Source organism: Danio rerio, chromosome 18 (genome assembly GCF_052040795.2).
Source record: "Danio rerio strain M-AB ecotype USA chromosome 18, GRCz13ab, whole genome shotgun sequence".
Taxonomy (NCBI): Eukaryota; Metazoa; Chordata; class Actinopteri; order Cypriniformes; family Danionidae; genus Danio; species Danio rerio.
This window is the reverse complement of record NC_141038.1, coordinates 10,036,048-10,054,255: the sequence shown is the minus strand read 5'-3', so window position 1 is coordinate 10,054,255 and position 18,208 is coordinate 10,036,048. Positions and strand designations below refer to the sequence as shown.

Here is an 18,208-nt window from a genome sequence, read left to right as displayed (position 1 = left end):
TTACACACAGCAAATTATACATACACATCAGCACCGCCAAATGCACTTCATGTCTTCCACTTACTAACAAGGTGACAGCGCTAAATCTGACTTGTTGTTTTTTTTGGTCGATTCATGGAAGTTTAAACGCAGAAACTTTTGAAAACGTTTTTTTTCAATGCAGGGGAAAAGCTTCTATTTTTGTCGACATCGTGTAAATGCAAGACTATCTAAAAACAGCTATATTGAAGCCAACCTCCCAAAATTACAGGTTTTGGAATGTGCCACGTTATTACGTAACACTGTATCTAAACTCAGTCTCCACAGCAGAAGATTAACACCTGTTTCTACACCCGTACCTGTTTAGCTTCATCAACTTAGCCTGTAATAGGTAAACAAAAAGAGAGGCAACTGCTGGGGCCTGTACCATGAATGGGCATGGGATGACCTCCTAATATTGTCCTAATTTTATTTTTATTTTTTTATGTTTTTAATGTAATGTTTTTTTTTTATGTAATTAATTTTATTATGTTTTTTGTTTTTGTTTTAAACCTTTTAGGACAACAGTATCTCCAGCAGAAATGGTATGAAAAGATTTTAAATTGTAAAGAAATCTGTTTTTTTATTTTTTTTTATTAATGAAGACAGCAGAGGTTCATGACTTATTTGAATTATTTAGCCTGACATGTTTACTGCTGCAAAATACTTTCTCAAAATAAAATATTTTGTGTTCAAAGGTGAAAAAGAACATATTTTAGAGCAGTAATCACAATACCATGAAACCATGATGTTTTATCCAAGGTTATCATACAATTAGTATCTAAGTCAGTATCTAGGTTTTTGTGTAGACCATATGGGGCTTAACCATAAAGCCAGATTTGCTGGCTAGCCAGTTTCAGTTTAGTTTGCATTAGATTGAACCTGGGTTCCCATGAAGGTAGTATATCTCAGCTGCTCAGTAATATAATGGCAACAAAAAGTTATAAAAAAACAAGCTGCCTTCATGTTACCTGAGAAAAAAAAATAAAATAATTGGTGCCAACTAAACTAAAACTTAACTGGCTAGCCAGCTAATCCAGCTTCATGGTACAGGCCCCCAGTTCTACACAAAAACAAAACAATAAAGATGCTCTGAAGACAACAAGAAACTGTGCTGTGACTAGCCATGGGCTGGTATATGATTCTGACGGTATGATAACCTTGGATAAATATATCACGGTATGGTATTGTGATTACTGCTCTAATATATGTTCTTTTTTAATGTCTGGGTAAAAAAAAAATACAACATTTTCCCCTTTGAACAAAACATTTTTTATTTTGAGAAATATTTAACATGTTGGAACAGTAAACATGTTATGCTAAACAGCTCAAATGAATCACTGACTTCTGCTGTTTTCATTTGTTTCAAACACAGATTTCTTTACAATTCAAAACAGCATCTTTGGATATCTTTCAGCTAGACATACTATTTTCCTAAAAAAAAAAAAAAAAGTAAATGAAGTTTTTTACACATACCATGAAAATGGTATAGCAGAAAATGTTGGCAGTTTTAAAACTATGATTTTTCCTAACTGCGGTATACTAAGTACCTTGAAAACAGTTATCGTCCCATGCCTAGCTGTGACAAGCTGTGAATAAACAGTCATTTTGCTTCTGATTCCAACATTAGTGGATTAAATTTTTATTTAATGAAGCTCCAAAACTTGTGAGTAGGAACTTTGCTCCTTTGTTTACTTCATTTTACCACAGATGTGTATACATACCAGGCACAATTCCATGCTGAGATTTCAGAAAGATTGAGAAATGACGATGATGTGCGACTGTATTTGATTCAGTTGTTGCATCGTACAAGTGTGAGCAGCATTTTTTATTATGTTAACTTCACTTTGGGGCAAAGCAGTGGCGCAGTAGGTAGTGCTGTCTCTTCACAGCAAGAAGGACGCTGGGTCGCTGGTTCGAACCTCAGCTCAGTTTGCATGTTCTCCCTGCATTCGCGTGGGTTTTCTCCGGGTGCTCCGGTTTTCCCCACAGTCCAAAGACATGCGGTACAGGTGAATTGGGTAGGCTAAATTGTCCGTAGTATATGAGTGTGTGTGTATGTTTCCCAGAGATGGGTTGCGTCTGGAAGGGCATCCGCTGAGTAAAAATGTGCTGGATAAGTTGGCGGTTCATTCCGCTGTGGCGATTCTGGATTAATTAAAGAACTAAGCCGACAAGAAAATGAATGAATGAATGAACTTTGTCTGCTATTACAGATCCTTTAATATGTGATGAGCATTTACTCATTTTCAAACTAAATCCCAGCAGCTATAAAGGCACTATCAAACATAATGTACATGCAAAAGTTTGCACTGGTGGACATACAACCATTATTTTTCAAACTTTCGAATAACGTGAAATACGCTAACAGTTAGCCAATCATACAAGCGGATGCCAACTTGCGAGTCTCCAATCAAATCAAGGGCAGAAAATAGCTTGTAAACTTTACATCACAATGTCTTTTGATCCAAAATCATAGTAACATTAAAAGTGGACCTCAGAGAATAATTCAAAAGTAAAAAGACAGAACACGACCCCTTTAGAGCATATGATGAGCAAGCAATGACGTCTGTGTTGTGATTAAGAGAGACTACACATGCACTCTGCTTTTTGCATTGTCCCATAAACATAGGCTGCATGTGCTGGGACTGAGCACTTGAGCTCCCCGTTGCTATGGAGACGTGGTTGCCATGGAGCTGAGAGCCATCTCACTGACAGATGTCCAGAGAGATGCCTACCTAGAGTGCAAGTGTATTTATGTGTGTGTCAGGGTGAATAGAAACATCATAGGAGCTGCTTTGGCAACACGCTGTCGCCGTGCTTGTTAGTCTATTTAATGCATAATAGTGGTTCTGTAAAATGTATAAGGCAGGAAAGCTGTGAACATGATTTTCGACTTACTTGTATGTGAGACCATCACCGATGGCAAAGAGTTGCTGGGCAGTGAGTCCATCCTCTGGAACATACCCTGTTCCCCCGCTGATCAGGTAATCAGCCATGCTGCAAACATGCACACATACAACAAAGAAGTTGTAACACATGCACTTGAGATTTAGGTTCAAGTTTGTCATCAGCGCTGCCATTCATCCACAAACAAAATTAAATTATATGCATCATAGTGCAAACAGATGATGTTGTGTTCATAAACCGGTGTATCACCTTTAAACTAGCTTGGATAAGGCAGAAATAGCACATGTCTGAAACTCTGGCAGTGCGTCATTTACAATAGACCATTTTAACTATTCATTCATTTTCTTTTCAGCTTAGTCCCATTATTAATCAGGGGTCGCCACAGCGGAATGAACCGCCAACTTTTCCAGCATATGTTTTACACAGTGGATGCCCTTCCACCTGCAACCCATCACTGGGAAACATACATACACACAAGTTCCAAGACCTGGTGGAAATCCACGCGAAAACAGAGAGAACATGCAAACTCTACACAGAAACTTGGGCTGAGGAAATCTATGAGGGTTTGTATAATTGAAAAAAATAATAGATAGACAAACAGACAGACAGGTAAACAGACAGACAGACAGACAGACAGACAGACAGACAGACAGACAGACAGACAGACAGACAGACAGACAGACAGACAGATAGATAGATAGATAGATAGATAGATAGATAGATAGATAGATAGATAGATAGATAGATAGGCAGGCAGACGTTGTACGTAAGTTAAATGATGAAAAATAAAGCAAAATTACACACGACACAATTATATAATTAAAATACATTCAAACCAAAAATTAGGAATTTCTGTTGTACTAAAACTTTCATTAATGACAGAACATTCATTTTAAAAGCGTGTTAGGTCGAAAAAACAAATAAATCCACTTACAGTCTCGAGTTACTTTCTCTTTCGGAACACACTTCCTTCTGCTGAATATTCGCCCCCATGTACAGTAGCTCACATGATGACTGCTACATTTTTATATTAAAGAGCGTGACGGATCAACGCGGGGTTCACTAGTCTCTCCTTCCGCGCAGCAGAGCTCTGAAGGGCAAAGCCGCTGTGGATGAAGGGTCTCCGGGCTCGTGGTGAGACGCGCAGTCTGTGTGTGTTTACAGACCGACAACAGCGTGAACTGAAGTCACATGATACATGCTCGCATCTCAGGGAGAGATGATCATCGTATGATGGTACTGAAAACTCCTCAAACCTGTTTCTAAACATTTTTTCGAGACCAGTTTTTGAATATATTCTGAGTGAAAAACCGAAGTAAAATATTTACTAGTATTTTGGTGTTAGAAGGCATATAACGTGCATCGTTTCACCTGATATAAATCGATTTAAAAAGAGAGAGAAAACGGAAAATGTCTTTATAAGTCGCAGTAGACTCAACAAGCAACACAAGTGCAGTCTTGATTCGTAAACAAATCGTTTTCAGTCGGCTCTATTCAATGAATCGATTGAATTGGTTCACTATCGATATGAACAACGCGTGTTGTCTGATTATTCAAGCTTTAAGGGATAGTTCACCCTGAACATTCTGTCATAATTTTCTCTCACCATTTGTTTTTTTTAACCTGTCTGATGTTGTGTCTTCCATTGAACACAAAAGGAGATGTCTTGAAGAATGTTGTAAACTCGTAATACTAGTTTTTCTATATGGAGGTCAAGGTTAAAAATTTCAGATTTCTTCAAAATATCTTTGTTAGTGCTCTAAAACTCTGAAATGTTTTGAAACCACTTGAAGGTGAGAAAATGGTGTGTAAATCTTCATTTTTGAGTGAACTACGACTTTAACTCAGTGACTGAATGACTTAAATGAATGCGTGTTTGTAAAACAGGTAAAGGTGAATTACAAATATTTTATTATAATAAAATAAATATTTTAGCCAAGACATACTGGCAACAGAACTAAACAGCACTTGGAATTGCAATTATTGCCCATATTTGGCAAAAGAAAAAAGAGTTTTTGAAATTGTAGCAAATTTATTTAAAAAAAAAAAGAAAAATCACATGCACATAAGTATTGACAGCCTTTGCTTAATACTTTGTTGATGCACCTTTGGCAACAATTACAGCCTCAAGTCTTTTTGAATACGATGCCACAAGCTTGGCACTCCTGTCTTTGGGAATTTTTGCCCATTCCTCTTTGCAGTACCTCTCAAGCTCTATCAGGTTGGATGGGAAGCGAGGGTATACAGCAGTTTTCAGATCTCTCCATAGATGTTTAATGGATTTAGTTCTGGGCTCTGGTTGGGCCACTCAAGGACATTCTCTGAGTTGTTGTGAAGGTACTTCATTGATATTTTGGCGGTGTGCTTTGGGTGATTGTTCAGCTGGAAGATGAATCACGCCCCAGTCTGAGGTCAAGAGCACTCTGAAGCAAATTTTCATTCAGGATGTCTCCCTACATGGCTGCATTCATCTTTCCCTCCTGACTAGTCTTTCAGTTTCTGCTGCTGAAAACATTCCCACAGCATGATGCTGCCACCACCATGCTGCTTCACTGTAGGGATGGTATTAGCCTGGTGATGAGCGATGCCTGGTATTCTCCAAACGTAACACCTGGCATTCTCTCCAAAGAGTTCAATTTTAAGAATGATTTATATTTCTGCATCAAGCGCATGCGTAGGCTATGGCGCAGTCTACACATGGACGCATAGCCCCAACATGGCCGTCAGCGACGCTGACCCGCACCTCTCAAAAAATGTAACTACACGTCGCAACGACGCATAGCGCAAGCTCTGTGATTGGTCGGCTTGGTAGCTCTGTCGAGTGTGGGTGGGGGTAAGAGCCACGCAAGACAGATGCAGCAAGTGTTTACAAGTTTTAAGTCCCGTGAAGGAGTTCCGGATGGAGACTGTTGTTTTGCATTTACCTAATGATTAAAGTTGTTGCATGTCCGCAGATTCCAGCCTCAAAATGAGTGAGTTTAAGCCATTTGTAAGGTACCATTCAGAAAAAACAAAACACCAGCAGAGAAACTCAACACTGAGGAACATAAAAACCTACTGCCATTGGCTAGTGTTTCGGAAGTGTTATTGCAAAGCAACAGCAACAGCATGCAGATGCAATGTGCGTGGGCATGCATTTATACTTCTGGGCGCTGTTGCTGTTGTTCTGCAATAACACTTCCGAAACATTAGCCAATGGCAGTAGGTTTTTATGGCAGTAGGTCATGCCGATCACTTGACGCAGAAGTATTAACCAGGCTTTAGTCTCATCAGACCAGAGAATTTTGCTTTTCATGGTCTAAGTGTCCTTCAGATGCCTTTTGGCAAATTCCAGGCGGGTAGTGGCTTCTGTCTGGCCACTCTACCATACAGGCCTGATTGGTGGATTGCTGCACAGATGAGGTGGATTGCTGCACAGATGGTTGTCCTTCTATAAGGTTCTCCTCTCTCCACAGAAGAAAGTTGGAGCTCAGACAGAGTGTTATTGGATTATTAACCATCAGGCTATTGATCACCTCCCTGACTAAGGCCCTTCTCCCCCCTTCTAGAGTCCTAGTGGTTCCAAACATCTTTCACTTAAAGATGATGGAGGCCACTGTGCTCAATGGAACTTTCAGAGCAGCAGTAATTTTTATGTAACCTTCCCCAGCCTTAAGAGACAATCCTGTCTCAGAGGTCTACAGATGATTCATTTGTCTTCATGCTTGGTTTGTGCTTTGAAATGCATGGTCAACCTCGGGACCTTATCTAGACAGGTGTATGCCTTTTCAAATCATGTCCTATCAACTGAATTTACCGTGGTGAACTCAAATTAAGCTGCTGGAACATCTCAAAAATGATCAGTGGAAACAGAATGTTCAATTTAGAGCTTCACGGAAAAGGCTGTCAATACTTATGTACATGTGATTTTTCAGTTTTTTTATTTTTTAATAAATTTGCAACAAACTTTTTTCACATTGTCATTATGGGCTATTGTGTGTAAAATGTTGAGTAAATAAATGAATTTAATCCAATTTGGAATATGGCTGTAACAAAAAAATGTAGAAAAAGTGAAGCGCTATGAATACTTTCCGAATACACTGTCAAGAAAGAAAGCTTTATATTTTGGCTTTCAATCACATAACAAAATGTTTTTAAGGTATATTTTGTCCTATCAGGGGGTTGCACTGTTTGAGTAACCTGTAGGCTACTGGTCCTAAGAAATAAAATTAATTTTTTTAGAAGTGTTTTTCATATTTAACAACTCAGTAGAGCTTGATTTACAACACAGTGTCTGAAATGCATTAAAGTTGCACTGCATTTAACTGCAGTTTAAACCTCTTTAAATATATAGGCAGCATCTAACACTCAAATGACCCTAAGTGGTTCTGCCATCTATTCCTGATGGACATTTAATCTTGCCCTCTTAACATACACAGACGTGCTGTTCTTCCTGGTGGGATTTATACTCTAAATGGGAGATTAGACCTAAACAGTGCTCTATCAATGTAATCCTTCGTTAAAGTTCTCTTCTCATCTGTTAAGAGAAGTGAAGCAAATGGAAAGAGAAAAAGTGTTATGGAAAAATGACTGTAACGGAAAAGTCCCTCTGGATTTCGATCGTTTTACTTCACGCTTTTGCATCTGAGTTATATGGAACAGTGAGTAGGATATATTTCAGATTATTTATAACACAGGAAGATGTTTAAGATGCTCTGAAGTAGCTAACCGATTATCGTGGCTGATTATTAGTGCAGATATTAAACATGTTTTATGATTATCGGTCTCTGTCAAATATAGTAAACGGTGCTCCATCTGAAAGCACTGCAGGTTTGAGTCGCTTGTATTGTGTATTTAAAAAAAGTCATATATATATATAAAACATACAAATTATGTGTGTGTGCGTGTGTGTATGTACTGTTCAACATAAGACCATATTTAACAAGATGTTTTAGCTAACACATTTTGTAACATCAGTAGCAAAATTATTCAGTGAGACGTGGCTTCTCATGCATTTATTGATTTTCTTTAGTACTTTTATTATCAGGGGTCACCACAGCGGAATGAACAGTATATAATCACAGAATAATCAATAATGACAAAGACGTATCAATTTTGTTCTTAATTTTGACAAATTTTAATTTAATTTTCTTTACACCAGAAAAGTTATTCAGAGCCTTTGTTATTCTAAATTAGTTGACTCTTTAATTCTGGGTAAAACAAATTCTAGTTACCCTCTTAGGGAACAAAGTGTCAACCGCATAGGGGAATCTGTGAATGAGGAAAGCCTTTGCTTGACCCTTAGCGAAGCACTTGAGTCACAGGTGTTGTTTTCAAAGCTGCCATGAGATAATAAGCCGTGATTTCAGATCTATAGCTGAAAACTCATGGGCTTCTTTAAAAAGGTGTCTTTTGTCCTAAAAGTCAAAACAACATCACAAACTGTTGTTAGTGACTGGACTTTGAAATATATATATATATATATATATATATATATATATAAGCTATAGGTTTTGACAGTTAGGCAAGTTAACGATGGTTTGTTCTCTAAACTATCGAAAAAAAGGGTTTTATAAATTAAAAACTGCTTTTATTCTAGCTGAAATAAAACATATAAGACTTTCTACAGAAGAAAATATATTATTATATTATGTCATACTGTGAAAATTTCCTTGCTCTGAAACATCATTTGGGAAATATTTAAAAAAGAAAAGGAAATCAAATGGGGACTAATAATTCTTATTTTATATATAAATAGCCACATATATATACATTCATTCATTTATTACATTTTTTTCGACTTAGTCCCTATTAATCTGGGGTCACCACAGTGGAAAGAACCGCCAACTTATCTAGCATACGTTTTACACAGTGGATGCCCTACTAGCTGCAACCCATCACTGGGAAGCACCCATACACACTAATTGACACATACACACAACGGACAATTAAGCACAACTCATTCACCTGTAGCACATGTCTTTGGACTTGTGGGGGAAACCGGAGCACGCGGAGAAAACTCATGCCATCACAGGCAGAACATGCAAACTCCACACAGAAATGCCAAACAACTCAGCCGAGGCTCGTATCAGCAACCTTCTTGCTGTGAGGCAATCATGCTACTGCACCACCGTTATGGCCCTATATTTCCATTAATAAACTTTAGAACTTTAGAAGAACAGAAAAACTATTTTATATATATATATATGCAAACTGATAAGTATATTATGATACAATTATATTTAAAATAGCCAGTTTAGGCAGGTTTACTGAGTGGTGGTTTTGTTTTCTGAGTGAAAAAAATAATAATTCACTACATTTGTCAGTTATGTTATCAGCTGATCTACAATGAATGACTTGTTTTGACTGGATAACACACAGGTCATAATAGACAAAACAGAGCATCTCCTCCTACTTCTCTCTTACTCACTCGCAGCTGTTCTTTTTCTATTATTCCATCTGCATTTTAAAGTCAAAACAAGTTTAAAATATAAAGAAATGATTCACATGCATAAACAAAAGAAATCAAAATGCACATGAATTATTCCCACAACACTATTAATTATTAATAGCTCGAGATGCATTATTAATCGATATTTAATTCTTAAATAACTAAGCAAATTAAGTATATTAATGGACATTATATATAAATATACACAGAATATATTGTCTGTCATTATTTATATCATAAATAAATAAACAACTTAATGAAGTTGAAATATATAGTTTATTTTAAAATATATATGTTTTGTACGTACACAAACATGTACGTACATTTGTATTTGTCAATCCTTTCAGTGTATATGACCAACAATAATGTCTTAAAACAGAAAAAAATAAAATAAAAAACTCAAAACAGTTAAAAGACAAAATTTGGGGGAAATAAACAACACCTCTTTGGTTCTTTCATTCGTTCAATCATTTTGTGGGGTTCATTCATTCGTTCGTTCATCCATTAATCATTCATCCATCCATCCATCCGTCCGTTTGTTTGTTCGTTCGTTCATTCGTTCGTTCGTTCGTTCATTCATTCAATAATGTTAAGGGGTTCATTCATTAATTCAGTCATTTTGCATGGTTCATTTATTCATCCAACTAATTAATGATTTTAAGGGGTTCATTCAATCATTCAATCGACCAGTCATTAATTCAATCAATCAATCAATCAATCAATCAATCAATCAATCAATCAATCAATCAATCAATCAATCAATCAATCAATAGTTTTGTGGACTTCATGTATTCAATCAACCAACCAACCAATTATTCAATCAATCAATCAATCAATCAATCAATCAGTTTAATCAATGATTCATGTTGTGGGGTTTATTCATTCATTCAATCATTTGTGGGGTTCATTCATTCATTCTATTATTCAATTAACCAGCTAACCATTCATTCATTAGTTCAATCAAACAATCAATCAATCAATCAATCAATCAATCAATTTGTGGAGTTCATTTAATGATTCAATCAAACAACCATCATTCATTCATTCAGTTAATTAATCAATCATTTTGTGGACTTTAATCAACCAACCATTCATGTATTCATTCATTCATTAACTTAATCAAACAATCAATCATGTTATGGGGTTAATTTAATAATTCATTCATTGAATCAATCAATCAATCAATCTATCTATCTATCTATCTATCTATCTATCTATCTATCTATCTATCTATCTATCTATCTATCTATCTATCTATCTATCTATCTATCTATCTATCTATCTATCTATCTATCTATCTATCTATCTATCTATCTATCTATCTATCTATCTATCTATCTATCTATAGTTTTGAGCGGTTCATTCAATCATCCAATCTACCAATCATTCAGTCATTCATTCATTCATCCATCCCATCCATTTTGCGGGGTTTAGTAAATCAACAAATCATTCGTTCATTCATTAACTGCAGTGTAAAAGATGTTGGATTGATTTGTGTTGGGACGCCATGAATAAATCAAGTGTACTTATCAGTTTTTTACATATGTAAGTGACTTGAACATAAATCGATTAAGTTGTCCCAATAATTGTGTTGTTTCAGCTTATTTTAATTAAGTAGTTTGAACAAACAACAAACATGATTTTTGAGTGCCTGTTCTCACCTCTCTGGCTCATATCCCGCCTGTATCCGTGTGGCACTGTAGCGCTGGGCTGCCGTCTCATGCCCATGCCCATGCCCATGTAGTGTACTGTGAGTAAACGGGCCATTACAGTGATGATCCGAGTCTCGTAAAGGCATCCGTGGTCTGGCCGGCTCCATGTCCCCCACAATACGCCGGTAGTCAATTTGGTAGCCCTCCCTGTCCCCATCCACATAGCGTTCATACCCAAGCCCGTCCATTTCAACAAAATCCAGCGGGTCGCCCTCCACCGTGGCTCCGTTTGAGCCCAGTCAATCACAAAGAAATCCTGATTTTCGTCTCTCCTCTTCCTCCGAGACCACCTCACAGGCTTAGTAAATCAACTTTTGACCAAACTTTTCCACACAGCTTAAAAAAGAAAGCAGAATGTAAAATAAATGAATGAGAGCTGGGCGTCCTGGGTTAGATTTGTATCCAATTTGCATCGGCTATTAGCCTCCTTCAAACCACAGGAGTTTTGCAAGTACAAAGTAGTTTGCCTGTAGCAATTCAGATCAAGTTGGACTGATTTCCCCAAATTAAAAAATGTCCAAGATGAGTTTTTGGAGACAAGATGTAGATAAAAAAAAAAAATAATAATAATAAATAATAAATAACAGTTCACAGTAGCTCCAAATGGTAGTTAACCGGATGGCAGACAAGTAGAAACTGAATGAGCCTGTATCTCTCTCTCTCTCTCTCTCTCTGTTTCACTTGAGCTAAGCTCTGTTTCTGACAGAAGCGCGTCACTTTCACAAAGAGGATTGCAGCATTAAGTGTGCATGTGTGTGGTTGTGTGTGTGCTTTAACAGGGGGAGGAACTTGTTGTGTGTGCTTGCATGGTGCTCAGTAATGGAGCGAAGGACAAGGTTTTTACATGCCCCACCTCTTGTTCTCCAAAGGTAACATTGCAGTGGAAAAGCATGCACTTGTTTAAATTAGTATACGCTTATTTGGGAGTCGTATTCATCCTTTCGAGCATACATACAGTACATGCATGCATTTCTATCACTATGTGTATGAACGCATAACCTAGAAACGGCTTTCTCACAAACAAAGTCAAATCCCAGGGTGCACTGATGGAGAGTGCTCAACCCTGGAGAGGATTCAGGTTGGAGCAACAGAAAGATGAAGAGAGAGCCTCTTGATGGACTAATTATGTGCAGACGCTCCATAAGAAGTGCTCAAGCAAAAACTGTGGCTTGAACAAACATGTTTGTTGTGCAGAGCAAGGTTATTTTTGCATTTACTAATTTGCTTTAAAGGGAATCATTAAGTCCCTTTTACAAGATGTGAGCCTTGATGTCCCTAGAGTGTTTCATCTCGAAAACCCCATGAATAATATTTTATAACTCTTTGAAACTTCTTCTTCTTTTAGGCTTTTTTGGTGACTGTAACTTTAAATTCAAATGAGATTTTGCCCCCAGTGCTTTTTTTAAAAGAGGGCGGAGCTACAAACGCCTATGTGTCAGCGTAGCAGCAGATTGAAAATAGACTTAACGTCATCTCAACTGAAAACAATTAGAAGGTAGTCTATGGACACTACAGTGTTTATTTGTGCATCTTAAAACTCCACATTTATATTGTCTCTAATGCCGAGTTCAGACTGCATGATTTTCAAAGTAGTCGTGTCACAGATGTTTTCACACTGCTTGACTATCCGGGCTAGCATTTCGCCGCTGCTTTGTTTACACGGCAAGATGGATCGGCGACAGGGACTTTCACATTGCATGACTTTACTATAGGAAGAATCGTCGACAACTTCGTCCAAACTACGTCTCACAGCCAAAAACACGTAGTACATCTTTTGTTATAACTACATAATGAGAAAGAAGCCTTTAATGGGGTAGAAAATGTACATATTTGCTCACCTGTGTTTAAAGGGAATTAGCCATTTCTTCTCAACATTGATAATAAACTAGTTTCTTTCTGTATGAAACGTCAAACAGACACGGTTGCTCCTGAGTCCTGTCAAACCTGCACTAGTTTTTCCTCCATTTCGTGGGTCCAAATAAACCAAAAAAGAGCGCTTTTTACTTCTCCCCCAGCCTCCCGCTGGCCTGCAGCAGGTATACACACACGCACACGCAAGTGAATGCCGATCTCTCATTGGCTGTAGGCGATCGCTGATGTTATTTTCAGTCAAAACTCAATTCACACGGCATGATTTGAATCGCCGACAGCTCCAGATATTTATCAAACCAAATATCTCGCAGGCATCGTCGACTCATCGGCGACTCTCTCCGATCGCGTCTTTGATAGTTCATACTGTGTGATTTTCACTCACGTGCACAAGCACCGATTTGCTTGTGATTTCAGGCATTTGTCGGCGATTTCACAAAACCTGTCGTTGAGCCAAAATCTGGGCTAAAATCACGCAGTCTGAACTAGGCATTAGTTGCTGAAATTATCTTTGGCCAGTGCGGTCTGTAAACTCTAATGGCTGAAGGCTGCTTCTCACTCATGGCTGTCTATGCTGATAAAGAAGAAATCACCACTAATGGACGGGGCTTTCCCCCTCTGCTAACACATACAAAGGGAGAATGTCAATCAAGCTTTTTCTGCAGACAGTTTTTATGAAGTGTGTTAATTTTTACCATTAGAGGCTGGTTATATTCACACACAACCAGGGCCGGAGTGGGACTCCTTTTCAGCCCTGGAGTTTCAAGCCTCAGACCGGCCCACCTCAGTTCATGCCTGACATTAAAATAAGGTCATTTCCAAATCAGTTTATATTGGCACTATCACGTCTTTTTTTTTTTTTTTTTTTTTGAGAAAACAGCTGTTGTAGAACTTCAAATGTTCAACAACCCTAACAGTATTATATGTCTTAACAATAAAAATGAAAAAAAAATTACTTAGGTGGGGATCAAACCCGGGTTAGCAGCGCCATAGGCTAACATGCTATCCACTGAACCACAACAATTAATGATTGTGTGATGACACATCTTAGTTATATCATCATTAACCTGCAGCCTGCATCTTGCTCACTGAGCTGCGAGAAAATAGATAAAGAGTAGAGCTGCGGTAAAATAATTAATGAAAAGGCTGTGGTCAATTAAATAAATAAATTTAAAAAGTGTGGCTGCTGAGAGCAACAAATTCTGGAGCTAGGGATACCGGCCCTCGCGGCCAAAAAACGGACCGGCCCACCAGGAATTCTCCTGGTCCTCCCGATTAGCCAATCCGGGCCTGCACACAACTATGTTTAAACCCTATATTTTAAAAAAAAATGCATAATAGGTTCCCTTAAAATATCAGATTAGTTTTAGTTGGTTTTATTAAAGTTTTTTTTACTTTGTTTTAGTTTAGTTTTTTTGTTTTATTAATTGTAGTTTAGTAGGTGGCACGGTGGCTCAGTGGTTAGCACTTTCGCCTCACAGCAAGAAGGTCACTGGTTTGAATCCCGGCTGGGCCAGTGGGCATTTCTGAAATAAAGGTACAGCAGCTTTCACTGGGGCAGTACTTTTTCAAAAGATACATATTTGGTCCACATCCACATTGGTACCTCAAAGGGACATATTAGTACCCAATTGTACCTAAAAAGTACCTTTAAGGAACCATTATGAACCCTTCTGGTACAATTTTGTACCTTTTGAAAAGATACTCCTCCAGTGACAGCTGAGAGTGCACAGTCTAAAGACATGCGCTATAGTTATATTGGATGAAATAAATTGGCCGTAGTGTGTGTGTGTATGAAAGTGTATGGGTGTTTACCAGTATTGGGTTGCAGGAAGGGCATCCGCTGTGTAAAACACATGCTGGAATAGCTGGCGATTCATTCCTCTGTGGCGACCTCTGAAATAGAGACTAAGCCAGAGGATAATCAACAAATGCATAATTGTAGTTTAACAAGGTTAACAGAACACATCTAGTGTGGCTCACAGAAAAGTTTAGTGCACAGCTTACAATGGTTCTTGTACAGAGAACTTTGTAATGAAAGCAAAATAACAGTTTGAACAGACAATTAACCCCAAAACAATGAAAGTGCAACTTAAATGTACAAAAGTAAAACAAAATATGAAGAATTCAGACTAACATCTTTCTATTAAAGATCATGTAGTTAAATACGCTTAGTTAACATTTTTAGCTGATGAAGAAGAGATACAATATGTCGCACCATATTGTATAGGGTGACATGGTAGCTCAGTGGTTAGCACTGTCACCTCACAGCAAGAAGGTCACTGGTTCGAGTCCCGGCTGGGCAAGTTGGCATTTCTGTGTGGAGTTTGCATGTTCTCCCTGTGTTAGTGTGGGTTTCCTCCCTGTGCTCCGGTTTCCCCTACAAGTCCAAAAACATGCGCTATAGGTGAATTAAAAAAACTAAATTGACCGTAGTGCATGTGAGAGTGTATGGGTGTTTCCTTGTACTGGGTTGCAGCTGGAAGGGCATTCGCTGTGTAAAACATATGCTGGATATGTTGGCGGTTCATTCCGTCAGCCGCAGGTAAGATTTTCGGACTCTGAATATATGCTTATTAATTCTGAAGATGATTCATATTTTTGCTAATTATCATTTTAGTTTAGCAAAAAAAAAAATTAAATCTTATTGTTTTTGTCTTTTTTCAGCTCCAAATATCTAAAAAAAAAAATAGATCCAAAAGCATTTTGTAGTCAAGTAAATGATTTAACTTATTTTAAGGAAAAACTCACTTAATTAACATTTTCTTAATCTAATTCTGAAAAAAGACAAGACTTTTTTTGGCTTGAGGATTTTTTGTCTTCGTTTAAGAATTGTTAGATATTTGGACTAGAAATTAGATAAAAAACACAACGTTGACAAAAAGTCATGACAAATAATATATTTAAGCTATACTTTAAATTATTTTAATAAGTTAATCAGGTTTCATTTATTTTATGTCAAGGGTTTTTTGTAGATATTATTTCAGATATTTTGTGACTCATAAGTTTTTATCAAATCAGTGTAAGAAAAGCATTTTTTGCAGTAGGTTGTTATTTTAGTTTTACATTTATTGTGATTTTTAAAATTTACTTTCAGTTAATGAACATGTTTTTTTTTCACACATAGTTTTCCTCTTTAATCAGACATTTGACCTATTTTTTTATGGAAAAGGCAATAAGCTCTTGATTGAAGGTGTGTACACGTCTGCATCTTGAAGGAGGAGAATGGGTACACAAATAGGTGTTTATGTTACAGGACTTTATGTTGCCAGCCAGGTATACAAATCCCCTTGACGTATACATGTGTCTCCCCATCACTAAGCAGGAAGAATTAACAGACTTATGTAAGGAAGGCAATTGTTGCTACACTGCCACCCTCTGGCAAAACTCCAGCTAAACAGGATGGGGTGTGTGTTCGTGGAAACTGATGAACTGTATGTTCAGCGGATGCCTTGCTGGGGTGTATAATTACCAAGTACAGTGCTGTGATAAAGTCTAAGGCCAATGGTTTTTATGAACATCTATATTTTTGTTTTGGTCTCTTCATAAATGTAAAAATATTGAATGTACTGTAGAAATTGTATAAACAAAAAAAGTGTTTTCTGTCAGAAGTACAGTGCAATAAAACTGACTGAAGTTTTACACACTGACAGCAATTTTTGGTTGGTCAGAGTTTTTGGGTTCTCTTAACCCAAACGTATGGTAATCTGCTCAATACGACCTGATTTTATAGTCAAAAGTCTTCCTTAGTTTTTTGGAAGAAAAACTTTGGGTCTTTCTTTTCTGAATGGCTACATGGACTTAACTCCACGTTATATTTGAATAGAATTAGAAACACCACCTTTTGGAACTCGGAAACTTGGAAATGTCTTATTTTCTAACACACTATAAGAAATAATAACCTTGTTTAATTTCTGAAGACTTGTAATGATTCTTTCATTTTTCTATAGATCTATTGCAGTGTCTATATGTCGTTTTTGTATTTTATGTTACCATTTGGCTTGTTTTTTATTTTTTTTCATGTTTTATTAGATATATCAGCCATATTACCCTGCAGCCCAAGACCGGTTACTTACTGAAGCTAAGCAGGTTTAAGCCTGGTAAGTACCTGGATGGGAGAACACCTGGTTGCTGTTGGAAGTGGTGTTATTGAGGCTAGCAGCTCATCTTGCACTCTGTATGAGTCCTAGCTATTGCCCCAGTAAAGTGAAAGGGACTCTATACTGTCAGTGAGCAGTCTTTCGGATGAGATCTTAAGCCGAGGTCCTGACTCTCTGTGGTCATTAAAAATCCCCTGGCACTTCTTGTAAAGCATAGGGGTGTAACCCCGGTGTCCTGACTAAATTCCCTTCTTTGGCCCTTACCCATCATGGCCTCATCCCCATCCACCAAATTGGCTCTATCACTGTCTCTACAAAAACCACCTAGCTGGCGTGTGGTGAGCACTGGCTGCCATCACATCATCCAGGGGGATGCTGCACACTGGTGGTGATGTGGAGATATCCCCACACAGGACTTTGAAGTTCTTTGAGTGTACAGCCATACATGATAAATGTGCGATATAAACACACACATCACATTACATTTTGCACAGATTACTGTTACATGAAGAGTTTGTCTGTCTGCTCTTCGATATAAAAAAAAGTTAAACTAAAAAAAAAAACTGATGATAAATGAAAATGGAAAAATGTCCCATATTCTGATGTCATTAGATCATTTTGTGTGAGAAATAAACAAAAAATTCAGTTCTTCTAATGTATTTAAAAGCATTTTTGCCAGAAAACATCAAATCATACAAGTTCGAACAGGAATAACTAACAGAATTGTAATTTCTGAGGGAACTTTAAAAAAAAACTCTATTTCTTACAAATTAGTAAAATGATTTTAGTGGAAAAAATTACAAATAAAAGGGATAGTTCACCCTAAAATAAAATTTTTATCATTATTTACTATCTACCCACTTTCTTATGTTGAACCTGAAGGAAGATTTACTGAACGATGCTTGGGAAAAAAAAACAACCATTTACTTCCATAGAATTTTTTCCAAATATAGATGTCAATGGCAGCTAACCTCGCCCCAAACATTTGTCGGAATATTTTCCTTTGTGTTCAGCAGAAGAAATAAATTCAAATAGTGTTTAAAACCACCTGAGTATGATTTTAAAAATCTTAATTGTATATTTGGGGTGAACTATCCCCTTAATTAATTACTAAAATGCGTAGAAAGCTAACTTGACACCATTTGACAAATATAAAAATATAGTGAATT

At 37.3% G+C, this 18,208-nt stretch overlaps 1 protein-coding gene and 1 long non-coding RNA gene across 5 annotated transcripts in view; one reads left to right on the top strand and one right to left on the bottom strand.

Annotated features, from left to right (window-relative positions):
* impdh1a (IMP (inosine 5'-monophosphate) dehydrogenase 1a) overlaps nt 1-11,885 on the bottom strand; it is a 38,075-nt gene extending 26,190 nt beyond the window's left edge. Inside the window, exons 1-2 of one of the 4 annotated variants that reach the window (XM_087291859.1) lie at nt 11,020-11,885; nt 2,920-3,018 (exon numbers count right to left, since the gene is read on the bottom strand). In XM_087291859.1, the coding sequence (XP_087147985.1) occupies nt 2,920-3,018; nt 11,020-11,258 (338 nt within the window). In that variant the 5' untranslated portion in view covers nt 11,259-11,885. Of the gene's footprint in view, nt 1-2,919; nt 3,019-3,862; nt 4,134-11,019 lie in introns of those variants that run through there. The other 3 variants (XM_087291860.1, NM_001002177.2, XM_087291861.1) reach the window with 3 other exon arrangements.
* LOC147832746 (uncharacterized) lies at nt 528-11,770 on the top strand. The gene is made up of 3 exons (XR_015514729.1): nt 528-741; nt 1,302-2,145; nt 10,714-11,770. It is a non-coding gene; the product is annotated as an uncharacterized LOC147832746 (long non-coding RNA).
* Nucleotides 11,886-18,208: the final 6,323 nt, after the last annotated feature.